This window comes from Stegodyphus dumicola, chromosome 9, assembly GCF_044657685.1.
Source record: "Stegodyphus dumicola isolate Sdum_Otavi_A_Nest chromosome 9, ASM4465768v1".
Classification (NCBI taxonomy): domain Eukaryota; kingdom Metazoa; phylum Arthropoda; class Arachnida; order Araneae; family Eresidae; genus Stegodyphus; species Stegodyphus dumicola.
Genome location: NC_140776.1, coordinates 97,386,427 through 97,412,007, shown reverse-complemented (window position 1 = coordinate 97,412,007; position 25,581 = coordinate 97,386,427). Strand labels below are relative to the sequence as shown.

Genomic DNA, 25,581 nt, shown 5'->3' with positions numbered 1-25,581 from the left:
ACGTAGCTTGCATGTATCACCGCTTCACTTTCTTGCAATACTTTACTAAACATGGACTGTTGCTTTTTCACTCCTCACTTGAGCTCTTTCAACTTTTCTTCTCTCATTAATCCTTCGTAATTGTTATATTTCGATTTATATTGTTCGTAACGACGTTTAATATTATATAACTTTGGTACATTAATAGTATTATTACATATCAAGCAGATTATTTTATCTTTTATTTCACAGCAAAAATATTCTAATTACCATTTTACATACTGAATATTACATAGACATACTGAATACAAAGGGCTGGAATAAACACGGTTAACGTTAAAAAGTTAACAAAAAATTTATTCTTTCCACATGAGATAAATAAAAATGCTGAAATATTTCTTCAAAAATATTCTAACAATATCACAAAATGTCAAACGTTTAGCAAAAATCAATTCAAAACAGAGAAACTAATTGTATCTCACAGCGAAATCGCAACAAATCAATCACAGCATTAAGTAAACAAACAGTTCACTAGAACTACAGCTATTACCGAGATGAGTTGTTTGTTCTCGGCTTTTATAAGCTTTATAATTAATTTCTCGAATATACTGGAAACATCTATAAATATCTGGATTTTTGTGGATGGCAACAGCAATTACGAGATATTAATTTATTAGGTATTAAATGCACGCGCTGTTCTATTTTTAACCTTCCAACGCAGCTGTCTTTTCAAAAATTGTCTGCGTTGCTAAGGCAACATGAAGCAAATCTAATTACAATTCTAAATAAAAAAAACTAACTACATAAATAACTATGAAATCCGTAACAATATGAATTAAGTAATAATTAATAATAAAGCAAAGTGCATGCACCAATATATCGTACAAAACTATGATTGAAAACTGAGACCATGAGTTCGGCCACATTCGGCTATCGGGGGATGCGTACAAGTTCTGAGTGCACGTGTCCCCCAAAAGCCGAAGGTAGCTGAACGCAAGCTACTCCCACGCATTTGTAATTTAAGTAGTGTGTGTGTCAGCTCGCTGTGAGTAATCTAACAACACTGAATAAATTATCGTTAATTACTTAGCAATAAACATTTCATTTCTTTCTTCGTCGATATGTTATTTTATTATTATATATTATTATTTGCCGATATATTGGCCGGGCCGCAAAAATATTTGATGTGGGCCGCGAGTTTGACATCCTTGGCGTACAGGGATGCATAGACACCTAAAGTGAAGTAACTATATGCCGGTTTTTATTTTATCTAACAGTGACTAACTCGTACAAATTTACCGGTATCATATTTGACAGGGCACTATTATGAAGGTTTCACTCAATGGCATCATGAAAGTTCTGGTTGGAGATCTGTTTTTATCAAAAAGTTAGTTTTGATTCATCACTTTATTACATATTTCATCTTTCATAATATTTTATATTACACTGGTACTGCAAGCTCGGCTCAAGGAGTAACCCGTTAACAAGATAGCATTGTCGCAATTCTTTTCATTTCGACGTCATCTAAAACCCGTAAATAATAAAAATTAGGCATTTTTTCGTCTACTTGCGTACACATTGGCCTTGTGAATTTCCACTGTAGAAGATTGTCGTGTTGCATCCTTTTATACGCACATAAATCTTAAAATACCATAAAACGTTCCGTCATGTTTAGTATTTATATCTCATAACATCAAGAAAGAAATAAAGATAATGAGCTCGATTTGGGTAGTGTTTTATTATACCTTTCCTGAAGTGCAAGTCGTAGTGGCAGTATTTAAAAGAGATTATATATTTTGTGATGTCACATGTTTCTTTTTGACGTACTGAAGTAACATGTTTCGTTTTCCTTCTTGGAAGTCTAAGGTTCAGTGCTGCTGCATGGGGAGGAAAAGAGCTGAAGGAATTAATGAATGCTTTTTGTACCATTTTATGCGCTTAAACATATTCCACAGTTTCCCTGAAATTAAGATTGTATCATTCCCTTTAGTCTTCAACTTCTTGTGTCCCTCATCTTCTAATTCTCAACGATATAACTCTAACCGACCACCGGTTGCGAAAATAAAGGATGTATATAAGGATTTTTATGAACAGAGTAATATAATACCATAAAAAACAAGCAATCTTTGATACGTAGTAAACTTCGACTCCAATATTTCGGTCAGTTTTCCTGTACTAAAGCTGTTTCATGTCGTAGGACTCGCTATTCCAAGCGTAACTCACTATTCCAACTGTAAAACTTGCACGAAGTTCGAAAAATAGTGTCTGAATACTTGATAGCTTTCTTATAATGTGCGAACTCTTGGCAGGGTCCGACAGGTGAATTTCGTTTGACATACGATTGATTGTGTGTATGATTACAGAAAAGCTTCCGAAGGTTGCATCCTAATTCGTTTTAACTCTCATTGTTTTTTACTTCGGGTATTTTTTTTTACTCTTTTATTAAGTGTGACAAACATTTTGCTTTAAAATCATTAAGTAGTTTGTAATTTTATCAAGAAGAAATTAAAAGTACTACGGTGTAGATCGCAAAATTTCTCAGCCAAGGATTTGCATTAAAATTTCCGAAGTCTACTAGAATTCACCAGTGACTGAACTTTAAAATTGCTGAACACTGGTAGTTCGACTCGGGTTGAAATCTCAGCATGGCTGGTTGCGTGGAAATTTTGATGGTTGTCTCCATTTGTCAAGTGCACGAGAGCCAACAACCCTCAGAAAATCCTGCACGAAGGCATCGCTTCCCTTTGGTAGATGGCCCTCGTGTACATTTACGTAACCGAAATAATTCTAATAAATAATAAGCACTGTACAAAATTTGAAAATAAATTAAATAAGCAATTAAATGTTATGCGATCAAACTTTTTTAAATTCGTCTAAAAAATCTGATAAAAAAAATAAGAGTCGAAAATGCTTTGTAGAAAATCACAGGATATTGCAACCACATAATTATCATCAGTTTTCTTATTTCATATAATAAAACATTTCTATAATTTGTAACAGAGAATACGGAAAAGCAAGAAAATAAATATTTCAAAAATTCGAGTATTTAGTCAAAGTTAGATAAACGCAAATGATAATCCGAACTTCTGGAATTTAAAAATTGCATTATCGGGAAGCATTGCGCATTCTTCGTGAAACGAAATATTTCAAAATTTATGTCACTTCACATTAAATATCTATCCATTTTTAATTCCACAGATTTAGTTTCATATGTAAAAAATCAGGATTTAGATACCCGTATCAAAATATTCCAAGCTGTCGTAAACTACACCTTCAGTTATTTTTTTCATAGTGATTTACTTCGTGTAACACCCCAGCTGTTTTCCTACACTGACCATTTCGTACGAGACACTAGTAACAGCAAGTGGTGCTTGTGCATACAAACTATAAAACGTCAATCCAACTACGCTGAATGGAGAATTATCGGCAATGATGAGTCAATAAATGGATACCCATACAAAAATACTTTACGCAAAGACGAGGCAGGCATTTTTTTCTCTTTGTCACACGAAACAAAGGAACGTGTTCCTTGACTTTCTTGATCTATGACAGGTTGGAATGTTTAAACTAATATCGATAAATGTTTTTAACATTCGTTGTATTCTTTTAAATAGGGTGGTGGTGGTAGTCGATTTTCTCGCGCAAAAAAAACATTATATGCGCCGCTTTTTAATAGGGAATAGGCATAACGGCAAGTTTGACACAAGTAATTCAGTTTGAAGCTAAGTAACTCCATTTTTATATTAAATTAAGCAACCTATTTAATACTTTTTTGTTCCTATTATCATTTCATAATACTCTCTTGATTTATCTGGAACCGATGAATGCTGGTAGTTCAACATGGTTTGGTTTCGAACCTAGAAGAACGGGCTTCCTGCATGAATGGTTTGCATGGGTTATCTCAGTGTGTGATACTAATCAGCCAATTTCTCTCAGAAAGTCCTCCGCGAAGACACCACTCATCTTACGCCTGGTTTTACCATATTCAAATAGTATAAACTTATCTGAGTAATACCGGTCACAAAGACTGCGGTTAATTTAAAATTCCGGTTAATTCGAGAGCAGTAAAAGGTCAAAGGAAAGGATAAACTCATATTATAATTAACACATAATTATTATTAATAATTTATTTGTATCAAGAAGAAGAATTTTAAATATTTAATTAATCAGTAAATAAAGGTACATTTTCTTTTCAGGCGTATAAATTTTTAAAGAACGTGAATTAAATCGAAATTAAAAATAAAAAGCCTATATAATAAATACGACGTGGTCATACAAAAACTTCCCCGATGTATGATCCCTTAGCGGCTTATCCGCTGAACCAACCGAAATGAAATTTCAGATATTGTTATTTGAAGGTATCCGCTCCCGAGTGTGACGATTTAAACCAATACAGATCTCACGGTTACGGTTACAGTGAAAAATTTCGAAATTTTCGAACGGCAACACCCGCTTTTTTCCTGCGCAAATTGATAAGCGCATTGAAAAACCATAAATGGTATTGGAACAATGACAGCACAACACAGGAGAGTTAAAAAAAAACTTCATTGGAATTATAAGTTTTCAACGTGTGCAGCGTTTCAAAGTAGACTTATCTCTCGTAACTTTGCAATTTCGTCGCCATCGTGATCCCTCGACTTCTCTCCAATAAATTTCTGATTCTGGGATTATCTGAAATCTGAGGTATACACATCAAATCCTCGAGATTTGTCATAATTGAAATCTGCCATAAAACATAAAAGTTATACAGATTCCTCCTACCAAGTTACGTTCGCGATTGTTGTGAACAAGCTCCCGCACGTAATGCGTTATCGTCTGCGAAGGTTGGCACATTGAAAATTTGTAATTTCAATATAGTCCTTTTCTCTCTCCTCTTTCGTGTTGTCATTGGTCTTTTATAGAGGTCTTCTTTGCAAATGTTTTACGCCGGCAATTTTCGTTATACGTGTATCCTTCCAACGACATTTATGTTTGATCAGTGTGCTGGAAAACCGTAAATTGTGGGTGTGCCATTTTTCGAAATTGTTTCATTGTAACAGTAGCCGCGAGAGCTACATTGTTTTAAATCATCGTAGTCTTGAACGCTTACCTTCAAATAATATCTGTCTTAAAAAATATCTGAAACTTCATTTCTATTGTTTGAGTGGATAGACTGCTATGCGTTCATATAACGAGAAAGTTCTTTTACGAACATCCTGTATATAATAAACAGACATTATTAGAAATGAAGAAATTAAGCTGGAAGTGGCCTTAAAGAAAAATACTTACGAAAAAACTTGAACAATGTCATTAAATTCGAACTTCGCTTTGGACAGTTTTACAGGACTCTTATATTTTATCTTTCCTCAATGAACAAATTTAACCTTGTATTAATAAGAGCCCGGTTAAACCGCTTCCGGTTTATTGGGAGCTGACGGTACCTGTGTCATATTTTAGTCACTAAACGAAGCGGTTCCACTCCACGTGATACGTGGTCTTCATTTCTCTTCAATATCACAGATACTTTAACTAACTTCCTGTCGACCGCATATGATTCCTGAACTTTTTATTCCGCTGTCCTTTGCTTGGTTTGACAAATTTATTACACATTATCGCCAGCGAACTTCCGTATGCGTATATGCTTTTATACTTCTCCCCTTAATGAAACCAGAATGCAGTATAATGGCTTTTTAGTGCCTCGATCAAAAAGCTTATTGCCCCACAACTCTAAAGCGCGAGAAACAAAGAATTGACGCATTCAATTTTCTAGTTATGTTTCAAGTTTAATTTGGTAATTTTGGCATCAAAATTTCGGCATTAAAATATTTTTTAGTTTCGTTTATTACGCGTATTGTTTGATAGTATAGATCTAAATCTTAAGAAAATGTGTTAATTAACATTGTAGAGACATTAGTTTATTTCGAAGCGGAAGATGTGAAAAATGAGCAATGCCCTCGCCGGGAATCGAACCACGGAGCTCTTGAATACGCTCCGAGCTTGCAGACCATTACACCACAAAGGCACACTAAGAAGGTGGGAGAAATACTTTATATACTCCCTCTTTTATAGAGTGACTGTGGTTTTAGGGGACCCAATCGCCAAATCCTGGTAGTGAAGAATCATCATTCACCACATTTTAGTTCGGGTGCCACTGTAGAGTCATTAGGTTATTTCGGAAGCAGGCGAGATGAAAAATGAATAATGCCCTCTCCGGGACTCAAACCACGGACCTCTCGAATACATGCCAAACGTGCAGATCACTACAACGCGAACGCGCGCTAAGAAGGTGGGAGAAATACCTTATAACATAAACTCTATATAACGAGGCAAAACTTTTGAAAACATAGAGTTGGCTACAAATTTTTTGAAATGGCTATTGTTTGTTCCTCAGAAACCATCTGAGACAGGGGTCTTGCTGGAAGTTTGTAGCGATACGTCCTCTCTAAGAATTTTAGTCACCATGGAATTTTAGTGTTCACAGGTGAACAATGGGTTATTTTTTGTAAAATATGTTCATGAAAGTTACGATTAATGTACAGCTGTATGACATCCATATCGGTTACATTACAACTTACATAAAATTAGTCAGCCTCTCATTGTTAGTTTAATGAAACTGTCAAACTGATTCTGATAATTAAGCTGATAAAATTTTTCGAAATGGTTCGAAAAATTCGTCGATGGTTTATAGAATACATTTATATATAATACTTGTTTAATTTAACTTAAAGGCTAATATGTTATAAATTTATTTCATTTTTTTGGATTTTTCTAAAAGTAAATACAGAAAAAAAAAGTCATTCCAATTTTTCACATTGAATTTTTTTTATTTGAATTAAGACATTCGAATTTTTTAAATTGAAATGTTTTTTATTTGAATTAATCTTTATACGCGACATTTCGAAATTTTTATCGTAATCAAGTTTCCTAGCCATTCCTAGACAGGAAAATAAAAACAAAATGCGATAATGTACTCGTTTTGCTATATCCGATTTCAATAGACTTCGATTCATAGAATTTTGCAGCTCTGAGCCTGAAATATGCCATAAATAAATTAATCACTTTATGTAAATACGTGCGGAAAAGTGGCTTTTTATTAAAAATGTGGGTTTCAAATTTTGATAAACTGCAACATGAATGAAAGGATACCATTTTTTAATAAATTTCAAACGTCAAAATGGATTATGAAGAATCAAATTGTAATTTTGTTTAAAAATGGAATAAAGCATGATAATATATTACTTTGTCTTATCGGGGAAATTTTAATTTTAATTTTGGCATTAAGTATTTAGGAACTGCGAGAATTTTGCACCGAAGAAAGTGAATTAAAAATAGTAGGTATTTTTAAACTAAGTTAAAAGAATGATTAATTTATCAACTCAAAATTGGCCTTTTGGGCCTATAAAGCTAAGGTAATAATAGTTTGTAGGAAGAGATACTTATCAAATTTATTTGATTTTAAGCCTATGTAGTTGGTACTGTTTTTTCAAGAGATATTTAACTTTCTTTACTCTCATTGTATAGTCAAATAAAAATCCGTTTAAATGGAAAAGAAAGGCGTACATTAAAGAAAATGTGAAGAATTGTGAAGAAAACTGAAATGCGTGAGAATAAAAAAATCTTTCTGATGTCTGGCCAGAAATTGGTTTGGATATTTATTTTAACAAACAATAACAAAAGCTTAAGAATTCCTCATTTTACGTGTGATCGACCCACATTCGCTTACCTGGTATGGTACAGGTACGTAGACAGAATCTTGAAATATAACATAATCCGGTATGGATTGACTAGGTCAGAATTATGGGATGGGTGTAAGCGCGTCCCTTTATGTACTGAACATACTCTAAAGAAGAAATCGGACGATGAGGATAATTATCTAAGTGCGTGAGGTAGCAGTGCTTGACGTTACTGGGACAACACTGGAGAGCTGCTCCGTGTATGGCAATGTATTTCCTTGTTGAAAATGGCCCGAAGATGTTGTAATAATAGTGGTTGCAAAACTGGTGTCGCTGTAAACGCAGCAAGACAAAATCAATTTCAGTTTATGCATACTACAAACATTCTTAAGTATCACAGACGTTCAGACACTAGACGATTACTACCAACATGTGAGATGTGAGTTGACAAACTTATTAGCACCTATTATGAGCCATCACCGAAGACGCCATATATTGCTAGACATTCCACATCGTTAATCTGTGCAGACCATAACAATTGCTGCTGATCTTCGTGTATCTTTGGGACGAAATGGCTTCTTGGAATGAAGTATTCTTCCTCAAAATATCTCATATAGTTCGAATATCCGTAACTGTAGAAGATGCCATATTGTAAGGAATTATCGAATCCTTTCATGCGGAATATAAATGATTATCATATCTCGCTAGTAGCCGGAAGAGCCATTATTCGAATCCTGTGGAAGAGAAACTGTTTTTTTCTACGTTTCTCATTTCGAAAAGCCTAATTAGATCCGTACTATGGCCATATATTTTAGAAAGGGATAAGACAAGTGCTGTTGCTCTGTTTTCATCATAGGTTTGCTATGATTTTTAATCGTTTTCCTATCTGAGCGTATTTCTGGACGCTGAGAAGGCCCAATAAGTCCAATGTGCTCGAATTTTCCGGAAGATAGGCAAATTGGATTCTTTCAGCGTAATGATGTAACTCTTTCTTCTAGTACTGTGCACAAATTCAGCATCATGATATCTTTACAATCCGCATGTTTTGGCCTCCTCGGTGATTGCGGTGATTTGTGCCCAGAGGGCGCACCGCACAAAAGGTTAGCTGCGTTACAGAACGTAAGGGAAGCGGACACGCCAAAATGTCGGGCGTAGTACCGCTAATTGAGGTAATTGCATCGTATCTGTCAGGTGGCAGAAAACTAATATGATGTATCAATTCACATGCCAGGTGGCAGAATATGTCTATCATGTACATGCCAGGAGGCATAACGCTTGTAAACATGCCAGGTGGCATACGACTTGTAAATAAATTGTAAATAAATGTACAGTAAAATATCTTGGTGCAATAGATCAAGGAACACGCATCAACAACCTTCTGATCATTTGGATACGTACATTTTTTCTGGTGACACCGGACTTGATTTGTGGAGATGAAGAATGGACGAAGAAAATTAGTGAGTTCATGACTGAAAAGCCAGGATTTAACGCGAAGAAATTCGAGGTAGGCCCTTTTTCATTTTTCCAGTTTTGAATAGAATTGTTGAATAAAAATCTTGGTGATTATTATAGTTGATAGAATCTAATGGTAAAATGGAGGCTATGAATAAGGCAAAGAAGTTGCGTACGGTGACGCGTAGCTTAACTACTAAGTTGATGAGTAAAATAGATTCTGCATTGTTAGAAGAGGGTGAAACCGCGGATGAGAAATTAAAAGAATTACTCGAAATGTTACTTGAAAAATCGCAGTTGTTGAAACAATACGATTCTGAGATTGAAAAACTTATAATTACGGAACAGGAGTTAGAAACAGAAGTAATTTCCGCGCAGGAATATCAGGAAAGAATTATAAGTTTTAAATGTAAAATTCAGGAAAAAATTAAGAAAAAACGCGTGTAAAGTTGAATCTAGAAATTCTAGTGAGGAAACTATATCCCCGAAGTTGAAAACTTGTGAAGTTAATACTTTAAAATTGCCAAAATTAAAAATTACAAAATATTACGGTGATCCTTGTTCTTGGCTTGAATTTTGGAATCAGTTTAGTAATTCCATTCACCAAAACGAAAGTCTCAGTTCGGTTGACAAGTTTTGTTATTTAAAATCGCTTTTGGGAGGTTTAGCTTTAAATGCTATTGGTGGATTAACATTTACTAGTGAAAACTATACGGTGGCTGTTGATATACTAAAAACCCGTTTCGGCAGAGATGACCTGCTAATTAATGCGCATATGAATAAATTGTTGAGTTTAGAACCTGTAAAATATTCCGGAAATACGGCTTCTTTGAGGAAGCTTTATGACGATATAGAAATACAAATAAGGAATTTAAATTCTTTAAATGTTACTAGTGGTTCTTATGGACATTTATTATCCCCTATTTTGTTAAAGTTAATACCCGAGAATTTAACTCTAGAATTCACTAGGAAAAGAAGTGATAAACAAAATTTCGATGTTAATGAACTACTAACGTTCTTGAAAACTGAAGTCGAATGTAGGGAAACATCAATGATGTTAGCGCGTTCTAAGAATTTTGATGTAAATGAAACACCAATACGAAACAAAAGTTCCCATCAAGGTTATCAAAATAAATCTTACATGCATTCTAAAAGAAATGATTACAGTACGAATAAGCAAGGTGCTTCAGTATTAACTAGTCAAAGCGAAACTCCCTCTAAATACTTTCAAAAATCACATTTTAATCCAAATCGAAAGTTCTCTACCCCGCCTAAGAAAGAGAATCAAAATGTCTGCATATTTTGTTTATCTGCTTGTCATATGAATCATGATTGCGCACTTGATTTAAAGGCTCGCCGAAAAGCATTAATGGTTCGAGGTTTATGTTTTATTTGCTTTTCGAAAGGGCATCCAAGGCGTTTCTGTGCTCATAAAGATGAAAAATGCAGACTGTGCAATGTCCAAGGTTTACATAATTCGTTAATATGTGACGCCGCATCGAAAGATTTAGAGATGGATACTTCCAATCAGACAAAACAAACGCCAATCCCTGAAGCTTCTCTTTCGCTCTTATGTAATGAAAATAATAACAAAATTAAACCACCGACTTCCGTTCTTTTACAGACGTTTTCGGCAACAGTTAGGTGTAAAAGGGGGAACGAAAAGGTATTACGTTGTATGCTAGATTCAGGGTCAACAAAGTCATTCATCTTACGAGAAGTGGTTGATTCACTGGGGTTGAAAATTATTAATAAAGAAGCGCTTATTATTTTCACATTTGGATGCAAAGATGCAAAAGAGCGCTTGTATGATATCGTAGAAATCGTATTGCAAAATGTAAGCCATCCCAGTAAAAAGATAAAAATTAACGCAATAGTCATTGATTCTATAACACTAGGGCAAGTAAAAGTTCCTTCTCGGTGGATACGAAAAATGGCGTTTGAGAAGGGAATAGAATTAGCAGATGCTGGTACGAGTGACGAAATTCAAGTATTAATAGGTTCGGATTATATTTGGGAAATTTTAGGAGAACGAAACGTGAAGATTTGTAAAAAATTAGTCGCAACAGAAAGCACTTTCGGTTTTGTGATTCAAGGCAAGGACGAAGGATCAAAGTGTAAGGACGCAAGAGTTAATCATATAACCGTTGTAAATGAGGACTTAGATTATGAAAGAGTTAAAAAATTATGGGAATTAGAAGCAATTGGGATAAGTTCGGATAAAGAAATATCTCTATCAGATAAAGAAATTTTAGAGTCATTTGAACGAAATACAACTTACAAGAATAAAAGGTATGAAACTCGATTATTGTGGAAAGAGGGTGTTGAAGGTTTAAATAACAATTATGAAATCGCGAAACAGCGTTTACAATTTTTAAATAATAAGTTTCAGAAAAATAGCGAGCTATATTTAAAATATAGTGAGATAATTAATGAACACTTGAGAGATGGTATAGTGGAACGGGTAGATACGTATTTAAATAGTAGTTTGAAAACGGGGTATTACATGCCTCATCACGCGGTAGTGCGCGAGCAGAAGGATTCTACAAAGGTTCTAATAGTTTTTGACGCTTCTTCTAAAAGTAAGGGAAATTTATCACTTAATGATTGTTTGGAAAGCGGACCTAATTTAAATCCTGATTTGCTAAAGATTATCATTAAACTCAGGGTACATTCAATTGCGTTTTGTGCCGACATTCAGCGTGCATTTTTAGAGGTAGGCTTAGCTAAAGAAGATAGGGATTTTTTAAAGTTTTTGTGGATAAATGAAGAAGGGTCAAATCTCGATCACAGTAATTCCAACTTACAAGTTCTCCAACACAATCGAGTTCCTTTCGGGGTCAAGTGCTCACCTTATTTATTAACAGCTACAGTAAGACTGCATTTAAAAAAGTATGAAGATGCCTACGAAGAGGCATGCAGTATGTTAAAAGAGCTTTACGTAGATGATTTAATTTCTGGGACAGTTAATGTAGCAAAGGCCTTACATTTAAGCAAGGACATGATTTTCATTCTTAGCGAGGCCAGTATGAATTTACGTAGATGGGTTTCAAACTCACCTGAGCTGAATGAACTATGGAAACTTAATGGAATTGACTCTCGTGAAACATCTGAAGACTCTTTGGTACCGTTGAAAGTTTTAGGTCTTATCTGGGACAATGTCAATGATAATCTGAAAATAGATGTATCTCAGTTTGAGAAGTTACAAAATCTCAAAGTAACTAAACGCATCATTTTAGCAGCATGTGGTATGCTCTTTGATCCCTTAGGAATTATGAATCCATTTACTGTTCGAATTAAACTCTTAATGCAGACTATGTGGGAAAAGGGTATTCAATGGGACGAAAGTGTTCCCCTTGATACAGAATTCATATTTCAGGAATGGTTAAAAGAGGTTGAAAAAATAAAGTTTTTCGAAATTCCCAGACAGTACTTCAGTGATATGGGTTGGAAATTAATAGAAGTTCACATATTTTCTGATGCCAGTCCCAAGTGTTATGGTGCCGTAGCATATTTTAGATTTAAGAAGAAAAATAAATATAAAACAAGTTTCATAATGTCGAAATCCCGTTTGGCTCCATTAAAAAGGGTAACACTCCCTAGGCTTGAACTTTTGGGAACATTAATTTCTGCAAGATTAGGTTCGTATTTGCAATCGATATTTCCGCAGTTGGATAACGGAAACATATTTTACTGGACTGATTCCCAAATTTGCATTCACTGGATCAAGGGATCTGCCAACAAGTGAAAACAATTTGTTAGAAATCGTGTGGTAGAAATCAAAGAGAAAACAATTTTAAACAACTGCTACTTTTGCAGTGGGAAGACAAACCCTGCTGATAAACTTACGAGGGGGATGGATGCTGAAGCTCTAATTAATGATAGTGATTGGTTTTCTGGGCCACCCTGGCTTTCAGAAGTAGATATTCGACATCACATAAACGAAATGAATACCGAAGCTGACTTGCAAAACGTTAGTGAAGAACGTAAATGTGTTACTTTGAAAACACTTGTGGAATCTACAGAACCGTTACTAAATCTTGAACTGTACGGAAATTTAACCAAAGTACTGGGAATAATGGCTTATGTTCTGCGCTTCGTGAACAACTGTAAATCCGTTCGTGAAAAGCAATCTGGTATGCTTACCACCTATGAGTTACGGAAGGCTTCAGAATTTCAAAGGTGGTTAGCAAATGAAAACATAAGGTGGATATTCAACCCGCCAGCTGCTCCACATCATGGTGGTATATGGGAGCAGCTGTTAGATCTATGAAGCTGCATCTAAAGAAATGTGTTGGAACTCAAATTTTGACTTATGAAGAGTTTCTAACTCTAATTGCACAAATTGAAGCATGCCATTTAGGCGAAAATGCTTAATTCCATGCTTAAATTCGAGGCCAATAATACCGGTATCCAGTGATCCCAGTGATTTGACAGCTTTGACTCCTGGACACTTTATTATAGGGACTTCTTTAACAGCTGTTCCGGAACAAGATTTAACCGAAGTACGAGTGTCTCCATTGCAAAGATGGCAACTAACACAGCAGATGTTCCAAGGGTTTTGGAAGCGGTGGTCTAAAGAGTACCTGTGCCAACTACAGCAGCGTAGCAAATGGAGACAGCCTAGCAGAAATATTCGTCTAAATGACTTGGTTCTCATTAAAGAAGATAATATGCCTTCATTACGTTGGAAACTCGGGCAAGTAATAGAAGTGTTTTCTGGAAGAGACAATAATGTCCGAATGGTTAGACTAAAAACTGTGCACGAGGACATTAAACGTCCTATTACCAAACTGTGTCTTTTACCAGTTGAAGAACATTAACTTAAGTGTTTGGTTCATATTGAATATGTTTTATTATTTTTTTTATTTCTTATTGTGCTAATAATTTTATTTGTTTGTTCTAGTTTAACCCTCATAGTTAACGTTTCAATATAGTAAGATATAAGATTTTTGCTAGAAGATTGGTAAGTGTAATATGTAATTTTATACTTTTTGAAGGTTCTTGTATGTTTTCATTTTCTATATTTTTCATTTACTTGTTTGCATATATTGAAGATTGTATTAAGATGAATGTAATTCATCGGGGGGGGGGAGGATGTTTTGGCCTCCTCGGTGATTGCGGTGATTTGTGCCCAGAGGGCGCACCGCACAAAAGGTTAGCTGCGTTACAGAACGTAAGGGAAGCGGACACGCCAAAATGTCGGGCGTAGTACCGCTAATTGAGGTAATTGCATCGTATCTGTCAGGTGGCAGAAAACTAATATGATGTATCAATTCACATGCCAGGTGGCAGAATATGTCTATCATGTACATGCCAGGAGGCATAACGCTTGTAAACATGCCAGGTGGCATACGACTTGTAAATAAATTGTAAATAAATGTACAGTAAAATATCTTGGTGCAATAGATCAAGGAACACGCATCAACAACCTTCTGATCATTTGGATACGTACACCGCATATGTTTCAGTAGCCGGATTCTGCTGTCGAAGTTGCTCTTGTGTTCGAGTATTGCTCTTGATATATCATTTTAAAAATAGTATTTCACTGCATTGGGGTGAGACAGTAAATGATCCATTCATTGGCTTGGACTTCTTAACCATTTGCATATTCATTCCTCGAGTACATGAATGTAGAATTCCATCTTAGTTCCACCTTTTAATTCCAGCTTTCTTATCTTAATCGAATGACGCAGTGCAGTTGCGTTTCCCCCCTTTGCCATCAAAATAATGTATAGAAGTATTTTATTATCTCTTTTATTTCGTAGAGTTTCGGATATTTATTATAAAGAAGTCGAAGTCAAATTTTCTTTGCGGGGGGACTCGTGCAATGAAGTATAGAAAAAGCTGAATGCAAATTGTTAATTATTAATATTAATGCTACGTAATAAAATAAATTCCAGTCTTCTTCAGGAATTTAGAATGAAACAAAGAATAAATATAAAAGTAAACAACATGATTCGGAAAACGAAAAAGAAAGAAATCAAACTGCCCATTCTTTAACGTATCAATGCAGCAGCGACAGAAGTTTTATGGAAAGCCCCGCAAGAATCACCCCACAGTGCATAAAAGATGTGAAATATCATGTTATCTCGTAGTGTAACTAGTAGCACATTCAGTTGGCAAGCAGAAGATTCTTGGTTCGAATCGTAATGAACGCATAACTATGTTTTTACTTGATCTTGTTTACTGAACGCATAACTAAGTTTTTACTTGCAATCTTGGTGAGCGCATAACAAAGTTCCGCTTCGAAAAATTTCTAATGTATAAATAGAGGAAGAAGATTGAGATATCAATATTTTTTTTCAATTGACACTAGACTTCTTGAAACATTCTCTTTATTTCAGACAGATGACAACTTTAAACTTGTACAATACTGATTTTGAATATGTAAAGACGTGGAAAGTGCTGCGATAAAGATGCTCTCGTGGCGTCTTTGACCCAGTTTAAACATTATAAAATATTACACACAAGCTGGTAAATTTAAGACTTACGACGGCGCTCATTATTTTATATTTCTGTCGTAAGCTTCTCATTTTTATCTGGCTATGAAAAGGAGCCGCAGGAAGCTGCATGTTTAATTAGCTAAAGTAAGAGTTAGGAAGGATTTTAGTTTGAAACTTTGCAGCACAATAGAGTGTTCTTAATTTTTTTTACTAGAGAGTGTTATTACAGAATTAAACTCTTGATTGTTAAGGAGGTCAACCTGTATGGGACTAAAGGGAAATCTGTTTCTTTTTATTTTGTTATCAAAGAATTTTGACAGATATCTCACGAGTAAAAGGCTAGATATCGAGGGTAGTTTTATAAGTTATTAATATTTTCCTTGGCGTAAGAATTTTCCAAGAAAAGGCCATAGATTAAAGCTTAAGTATCACATATTGGTTGAAAAAAACTGTATGATAAAATTACATAAAACTTGTAGATAGCTTCCTAATTTAGAAAGAGATTATGCACATATGTACGTATACCTATATATAACGTATACGAGTTAAGAAATGGAAGTATGTTTCATATGTAAATAATCATATAAATGATATGTTTTATGGAAATATTTCAAGTCACATGTTAGCAAAATAATATTATGAAAATAAGAAATATATAAAAGCTAAATTGCTTGTTTTCTGAAATTATTATTTTTCTTCCAGGAGTCACCAGACGTATTCTTCATGGAGCCTCCCACGACAAATGGTACTGATGCCACAATTCTTAACATACCGGTAACGAACGGTCACAGCAAAATGTCGCAGGACGATGACAGCGATTACGTTCCATCAGTCAACAATATTCCCGAAAAGACTGCCAGTGATGAAACGAGCAAGAGCAAACTCAAAGGCTGCCTCGGGGAGAATCTTCTAACAGTCGCCACACTCATTGGTGTCCTAGCTGGTATAGGACTTGGGTTCGGTCTGAAAAGTGCCAGAGAATGGTCGAAACGAGAGGTTATGTACGTTAGTTTCCCCGGTGAACTTTTTCTCAACATGCTGAAATGTCTCATTTTGCCTCTAATCGTTTCTAGTCTAGTACAAGCCGTTGGCAGCTTAGACACGAAGCTTACAGGTATGGACATAGTTATCCACTTTCAGTTGGGAAAGTTTGCTATTTTAACTAAGTTATCCACTTTCAGATGGGAAAGTTTGCTATTTTAACTAAGTTATCCACTTTCAGTTGGGAAAGTTTGCTATTTTAACTATGTTTTAATGTGGCAAATACTATAAACGTCGGTAGTTTAGTATGTCCACAAGGTGGCCCAAGATAAATCGAATCCAAAGCGAGTGTAGAACACATGAACTGCAGGGCAATATCATACTAGTAAATGAAAGTCAAAAGCCTACTTGCATGCGTCCTTCCGTCTCTATAGGTGCTATTGGAAATGTTGACTTTTATGGTAAGGGCATATTTTGGCTCGATGATCACGCTCATAAATGCGACTTGCTGTAACTCGTCCTGTTGGAGAGTTCATGGGTTGCTCTGCTAAATCTCGCTTTTCAGGCAATAAAAATCACAATTTGGAGACCGTGGAGGTTGTAGATCTTTAAAGTAGTCCTGTCAGGAGTTAAAAATTGAGAGTACTCCTTCCAATGAGACGTGTGCTATATGCTCTTTCGCGCTGTTCTGCCATTGAATACTCTAACGCTTTTCGGTTTCTCTCCTGCCATGTCCGGTTCGGTTAATCTTGGACCACCTTGTTGGTTGTTGCACAAGGATATTATTTTAATTTGTAAAATTTCTTAACACTTCTTTCTGTAAATTTCTTAACACTTCTAATGAATTTCATAAGATTATTAATGATCCCGATACATTGCTTTAGAGAATGAATATACTTTTTTATAACACTCGCTGATCAGTACAAGAATCCACACATGTACTCAATGCAGGAATCTGTGAAGAAAACTACATAATTCAGGAATATTCAGATAATGTTCTTCAGTTATGCTGAAGCGTATGCCCGTTATGTTGAAGATGTCATTTCGATTTTGCTGGCTTTTTATAGCGTAACAGTCTTGATTTTCTTAGAAAATTTTACATATACAAAAAATTCGTAATATTAAGATACATTCTGAACCAGGAGAAGAAAAAAAGAAGGCGATTTTATAGCGTGAGAATTGCTTTTACCTGATACAAGGGAAGGACGTTCAAATCCATATAAAATTTATTACCTTATGTTAAATGAAAAGCGAATAGTGGAAATAGGAAACCAAATTTTCTAAACATTTCTTTTACATATACAAAAAATTTTGGAATTTCCATTGAAAGCCTTGTATTTATAATAGTTGCTTTTATATGTATATAATGCATGCAAAATTCTTATTAATATTATATCTTAAAAAAATTTAATTGCGCAAAGCTTGAGAATTTTTAGTAGACAAATTCAACTTAAAAAAGTGTATTTTCTCTTTGAACGTTTATACTGCTTAAGCCCTGCAAAAATTGACGTTTTGTTTATTTCTAGTGACTAAAATTGCCAAATTATCTCTGTGTAAATAATGTATGTAATCATATTTGATCCTAAATTTCAGCTATGAGTCTAGGACTAATCGTTGAATTTATTTTATTATTTATCTTTTACATTAGTTAACCAAAAGTATGTTTCTTCTTTACTATAGTATGAATACTACAATAAAGTTTTCATTATTTGTGGCAGCATTGGCGCATTATTTTAAAATTTCCATTTTTATCCTCTCTCTCTATTTATATATATATATAACAGGAGACAGATAAAAAAGTCCATAATATTGAATCAAACTACTAATTATGGCGCATAAATGCTCTGAAAGTAATTAATTAACTTAGAAACAAAATCTAATAAAAAGACATCATGAAGCATCAACTTAAAAATTAGAACTGAAACAAAAGTAAATTAATATAAAAACAGATATTTCATATAATAAAATCGCAAAAGCTGATAATTTCTTTTTTTTTTTTCCCAAGGAGTAGCTGAACGAATTACCAACAGAACTGAATTATTTATCGATGAAATGCAAAAGAAAAAATATTCAATCAATTGAAAATTTATCTTAAATTAATTATTAATTTCTTTTTAATTTAAGCATTAAAAATGCAGAAATTCTCAGATATTTGCTTTTTAATTGAAAATGATTATTACTCGTTGTTTTTTTTGAATTTTTGTTTTGAATTTTTAGCGTTTAAAATTTAAAAAAATTAATTGAAAACTCATTTTCAGTTGATTGATTACTTTTCATTTGCAATTCATCCAAATATAATTAAGAAGCATGGAGAATTCTTTCGGCTGCTCCTTCACATATATCAAGGAATTATTAATTTTTACTCTTTTATTTTATTGCTTTGTTTTGGTGATAATTTTATTTTGTGTTAAGATCGATTAACAAGTTTTTGCTTTAGATTTTTTGTTATTTGTGCCTTGTTTATGTTAGGTAGCTTACTACCTTTGGTATGAAGGAAAATCAATAAAGGAATCAGAGATAATTAAACATAATCTAATAAAATACTGACTTGAAAACTATTTTTATCTCTCAACATAATCTTCACAATTATTTATATATTTGTTTCATCGTTTTGGCAGTGTTCCAATACTAGCTTAATTAAATTGAGTAATTAATTAAATTAAACTTATATTAAATTCTTTGGTTGTCTCAGCCACATTTAGGTCTTAATCTTGAACATCGTCGTCATCTGCAAAGCTTTTGCATCCAAGATGTTTTATTGTTGCATCAAACGTCACCGCTATTGTTATTGCTAAAGTGTAGAGTATATTTCTCATATCAATGCCTGCATCGTCTGTGCTGTTGAGTCTCTCAATGAGAACAGGTCGCCCACTTCCTCTGCTGAGTCGGTCTCAATCGAAAAGGATAACAGCACGCTGTTCCTCTTTTGTACATTCATCGAGTTGCTGCTTTCATGCAACTGGTACTAACTAACTAAATGAATATGAACTAGGATGGTTTACCACCTATTATTAAACATGCATGGAAAATACTCACTGCTCTTTTTGAATATATCATGTCAATTTGGTGACTAACTCAATAACCTTCTGTCTTAGATTTACATTGTTTTATCTTTACTTTCTCTGTCTCTATCCCTCTCTAAATATACATGCGTATACTATTTCAGAAGTTTATTCCTTTCCTTTCAGGTAAAATAGGCTTTAGAGCCGTCGCCTATTATATGTTAACGACATTGTCCGCAATAATTTTGGGTATTATTCTCGTCGTCTCTATAAGGCCAGGAGCTGGTGGTTCAGTCAGTATTCAAGATGCAATTGAACAGAGGCCTGCTCTTATAGAAGATACACTCATGGATCTCGTAAGGTGAGTCTGATGACCCTTCCATGTACTAAACAATAATAACAAGTGCTACATTCTGTAAATAGTATTTAAGGTCGGTGAGTGTTAAGTAAGTAGCAAGTGGTAATAGTAGTAGTAGAACATTAGTAAAGTGAACATTAGTAATTTAATAAATGGAAGAGAAGATGTGATCTCCATGTGATCTTCAGAGTTACGTAAATTTCGATACTAGGCTTGCTCTAGATTTTTAGGTAATAGTTTTGAATTTCTAGAGTATTTATATGAGCCCTCTTTTAGAATGAGAAAACTATTTTGCGCTATATGTGCTTGTATTAGTATACTAACATAATTAAAATTGCCATATCTTCCGTTATTATGCGGGAATGTCGCCAATATCTCATGCTCCAGTCCATTTACTACTCAGTCTTATATTACTATTACTATACTAAAGTTTATGGGAAATAACCGGCAGCAAGTGGCACAGCTATAAAATTGAATATGGAACAGAAATAGCATGAAATTCAGTATGGAACAGAAATAGCATGAAATTGAGTATGCAATAGAAATGACTGAAGCTATTGAATTTAAATTTTAGTCACATTTTACATTCATCTGCTGCTTACACTGGTGTGCAAAAATTAAGGACGAGACGGTCTTTTTCAATATAACTTTGTACAAAAGCTTTCCAAATCAACACATTTAATACCGTAAGATCCCCAATACGTAAGGACATGAGTAATGTAAGCAACACTTGCTAAAAGAGAAATCAGAGGGATAAAAAGAAGCTTTATTGAAAAAGTAGCATGGAGCGCAATGCGACTGAAGGCCGAAACATCCCTGTGATGGATGTCCAGCAAGAAACATCCGGTCTTTAATAGGGGATATGATCTCCCCTGACTGCTAGGCAGGTTTCACAGCGTCTGCCCATGCTGAGAATGAGGGTGTCAATGAGTTGTTGAGGCATTGCTGCCCATTCGTCTTGCAGCGCCAATCGAAGCTCCGGAATCGTTACTGGTGGTAAGGTACGAGCTGCCAAGCGTCTGCCTAGAAAATCCCATAAATGCTCGATGGGATTGAGATCCGGAGATCGTGCCGGCCAATCCATACGTTCAATATCCTCACTCTCTAAGAGCTGTTCGGCAGCTACTGTGCGATGACATGTTGCATTGTCGTCCATGAAAAGGAGCTGCGGACCCATAGCGCCTCTAAAAAGACGCACATATGGAAGAAGAATCTCGTTGCAAAAACGGGTCCCGTTGACTGAACCTGCGTCGAAGATGTGAAGGTCTGTACGACTACCAAGCATGATGCCTCCCCAAACGAGAACACCGCCACCTCCATACCTGTCCCTTTTAATGATGTTCGAGGGATGATTGCGGCTTCCCCCGCTCTCTCCAGATGAGTATGCGATGAGAATCGCTACTCAGACTGAATCTGATCTCATCTGTAAAGAGTACTCGTCCCCATTCATTGTCTCTCCAATTCCGGTGTTCCCGGCACCACAGAGAACGCCTTCTCCGATGGGCAGGCGTTAGAGGTACACACCGTACAGGGCGTCGTGCAAACAGACCACCACCGTGCAGTCTTCTGGCCGCGGTAAAACGCGATATCGGTCGTCCAGTCGCCTGTGTCGTGTGTCTAGCGATTTCTCCCGCTGTCTGCCGCCTCCTTCTTTTGGCCTGTAAGGCAATATACCGGTCATCTGCGGGTGTGGTTCCTCGTGGACGACCACTACTAAACCCCCGGATAGCTGTTCCTGTAGTTTGAAATGTTCTCCAAAGTCGTGAAACGATGCCGTGAGAATTTCCGAACTCTGCAGCCACACTTGTCTTACTGCGGCCTTCCTCCAACTTCCCAATGATTCGACCTCGGGTAAGAGAATCCAGATGTCGTCTAACAGATTGATTATTCGCCATTTCTCGCTGAGACAGCAACTAGGTGTGATTTTAACTGCTATACGGCGTGCAATCTCTTTGCCAGAAATACTGATCTTACACCGACAACATGCTTTATACTACTCGGACACTCCGCCATTACGTCTACCTGCATATCTGCGCATGTGCTACCGTACATCACCTTACTTAATCTCTTGATTGGTCTTTCTTTCCGCTCTGCCTCTTCGTTCAGCTGATATGCTAATTTTTCGACTTCGTCCTTAATTTTTGCACACCAGTGTATAGCAGGTACATCTTGTAAATAATATTACATTTAATTTTATTTAATATGATATTGTTAAATTTCATTGTTTTTCCCCACGGAACTGCTTTATTTTCCATGGTTTATGTACTTCAATACAAATTATTGTGAAAATGTTATACTATTTTGCTTAGTGCCCTTACATCCAATGATTTCTTAGAACCAGTTCATTTCGCATTACTTATGATGACTAGTTTTGTGAGATACATCGATAATTTTGTATTATGTCTTACACAAAGTGAAATGAGGTAATTACAAGTTGCGTCAAGTATGTTTCTGTACACTGTTACTATATGTCTATTACCATGACGATTGCATTGTGAGTACAACATCATGTTTACAATTAATTATTGGCGCAGTAAATTACCTATACTTAGCTGTTATCATGCTTAGTATCTTGTATTTTTACAGATTTCTCAATATATAATACATTAGACGTTTGCATTAATTCCCCTTTTAATAATCCGTGAAAGGATATACACTATTATTCTATTTTTTTTTTTTTTTTTTTTTTTTTTGCATGTTCATACTGATATGTCTTCTTCGTATACACATTTGTGTAGTGCTTGTAAGACACTTCATTTCGTATACACTAATTAATAATAGCTGTTTATGATATTGTAATAGTGCTCAGTTTAAATTATGCTAGGTATATTTTTATTTACATTTGTGATTTTCTTAACTTTGGATTCATTTAGCTTATATTTTTTTCTAAAAAAGGCTTTTAAGTAAACTGTAAAATAATTATCTATAGGAAGCCTGACAAAAATTCATGATAGTTTGCGAAAATTCCTGCTAGCTATATAATCAGGAGAGAGGAAAAAAAACGAAGTTGATCTTAGGTGAGCACACACCCAAGTGCTGACTTCTCCCAAAGCTACTTAAATTTGAGAGAAATTAAAAAAGTGAATTTGAATAAAATTCGGTGAAGACCGAAGAAATACAAAAATTTAGGGAGGAAAAGCATCATTCTTTAGGAAAAATTCTCTAATCTTATACAATACTTGCAGACATATCGGGTGATACGGGTGACGGGTGGTATATAAGCGAAGTGTAGGACAACCGCTCGAAATTATGTCGACAGAATCTACTATAAACCAGCTGGCCGAAAAGGGTTTAGTTGTATGATAGGATGCACAGGCAAACCGATTTACCGAAAACGTTTCAGCTTAAATTATGTCTGTCATGTATGCATCTTCTTAGCGATAATATTTAAAAATGATTCTAGTACTATTTGACTGTAAGCAAACTTCAGGTATTGTGACATCATCATTGTGGATGGAGTTAATAGTGATCTTTATCTAGACTGCCATTGTCCAAATTCAATCAGTTGTCCTAACAATGTACAATTTGCTTATTTGCATACGGGCGTAGGGATTCGTTTCTTCAGGTAAACAAGATTTGGAATTTTTTCAATTAAATGTTTTCCCAGTGATCAAAGAGAGAAAAATCCAATAGGACAGGATTTTCTAGAGGAGCAAGAATGGGTAAATATTCTAAATTATTCGCTAAGAAACAAATGTTTAATTCATCCATACAGGTGTTGGAATTTGCTATGCCATTGTATCCCGTTAAAAGATACGTTGACCGAATTGAGTTGAGAAAATAAAAGAATTTCTGCATGTCTTCTGCATTTTGGTAACTCATTAGTGGAAAAACACCACCCTATGTTTTTGAGTATTTTGTATTTTGTGTTTATTTTTTGTTATTATCTAAAATCAGAAACAAGCGTCTGAGAGAAACCGTCAAAAGTCTTTATTTGGTGTCCTAAACGTTCATCATGCATTTGTAAGATTTCCTATTTTTAATATAAAATTTATGACATTGTTTTAAAAATTATTATTTGAGTTTGTTAGGGCTATAATGATTAATATGTGATTCATATTATGCAGTATAATTTCATGTGATTAACTTTAAGTGCATATCATGCAGTCATCACATAACTGAATATGGTAAATAATGCCACAATTATTTAGAGCAAGTCAAATTTTGCTGAATAATTTATGTAAATTTACATATCAAATTATGTAACTAATACCAAATGTAAGGAATACTGTAAAATAAGTGATCAGTTAGCATTCCAGATGAAGGCTGCGTTGTTAATGTGTTTCACAGAAGAGATGTTTCTATTGGCCATCTCTAGACCAAATATATGGCTTTGGATGGTGCTTTACGAATTCATAAAGGTTTCTTTGCGTTAGATTGTTAGTATACGGGGACGTTAACGGTGGTCTCTGGTGATTAATAACGGGTGTCTCCTATACTTCAGCCTGTAACTTGCAAGGAGCAGCTGTAAGATTCATGGTTCGAACCTAGACTAGAACCCAAATGATTTTTTATACCTGTTGGTTCCGAAAAACTCTGTAACACAATTATTTCGATTGTTTGTTCAATTAAGTACCGCAATGCAGGCGAGAAAAGAAAGCTACAAAAGTCAATTAATATTAAATAAACGTGTTTCAATGGATTTGCAATTTATAACAGCTCGCTCAGTACAGAATAGGTAGTGAATATTATTCTTTTTAGAATTAAGTTATGTTCACTAAGTTATGTTCAGGCAGGTATACTACTCATCAATTTTGCAGAGACTGAAGATTAGAAAAGAATAAGTACTTCTTCTATGACGAACCAATATATAGGATTGCAGGAAACTCACGCAGCTAAATTCTTTTGACTTCACGTTTTCATTTTTACCTTTCTACTTGTGCAGCAGCTGTCTAACCGTTTTGCCTAGTCGGGGTAACTTCGGACGTGTCATACGCAAGGCTCATCCCATCGCATAATCGAGAATCTTTTTTTTAGAATTCTCAGCCAACATTCCCTAACGTTATGGTAGGAAAATCATGTCATTTCTCCACACGTTACACGCGGGAGGCGGATTATAGCCCAGGGGCCTGTTTTCATGTGCTTCGCACCTGATCGTTCAACAGCAACATCGCAAAGTAACTTTAAAATGAGCATATCTTTAGAATTTCCGATACACAGTCTCGCGCGCTGGAGGAAAAAAAATGCTTCTTTTCTCACTTTGAAATCGTTTAATTTTTTTAATCAAAAATTCATAGTGTTACGAAATATGAAATCGATTACAAAACACATTTTTAATTCAAATTAGGGCTTCCACATGCCCATATCTATGGAAGATTACGTTATTCAAATTTTGATGGCTCTAGGTACCGTTGTTTTATCACAATATGAGGACACATACATTTATGCAGATTCTTCGTTATTTAATTTCTTTAAATATAATTCAGGTCTACAATATTTGGTGGTAACAATTTGAAAAGTGATTCGCCATTTATAGCTTTCAACGTAAAATGCCAAAACGAAATTAATAGTTTTTCAGGGCAAATTGGCCCTTTGAACTAATAATGCATGTCGATACAATTTGGTGGAAACATTTAAAAAGTGAAACGGATATAATTGTGAGGGTTTTGAGTCTAATTTTTGTAGAATTTGGAGGAAAAATCATTGCAAAGTTTTGCACCTTATTTTATTCTTCAGTGCTATAAAATTTCACTACTGTGTATCATCTAAAC

At 34.9% G+C, this 25,581-nt stretch overlaps 1 protein-coding gene across 2 annotated transcripts in view; it reads left to right on the top strand.

Moving 5' to 3' along the window:
* LOC118185998 (excitatory amino acid transporter 1-like) overlaps positions 1–25,581 on the top strand; it is a 159,577-nt gene that overhangs the window by 109,960 nt on the left and 24,036 nt on the right. For both annotated transcript variants that reach the window (XM_085823798.1, XM_035355978.2), the window contains exons 2-3: positions 16,232–16,643; positions 19,699–19,873. In XM_085823798.1, the coding sequence (XP_085679924.1) occupies positions 16,232–16,643; positions 19,699–19,873 (587 nt within the window). The remainder of the gene's footprint in view (positions 1–16,231; positions 16,644–19,698; positions 19,874–25,581) is intronic.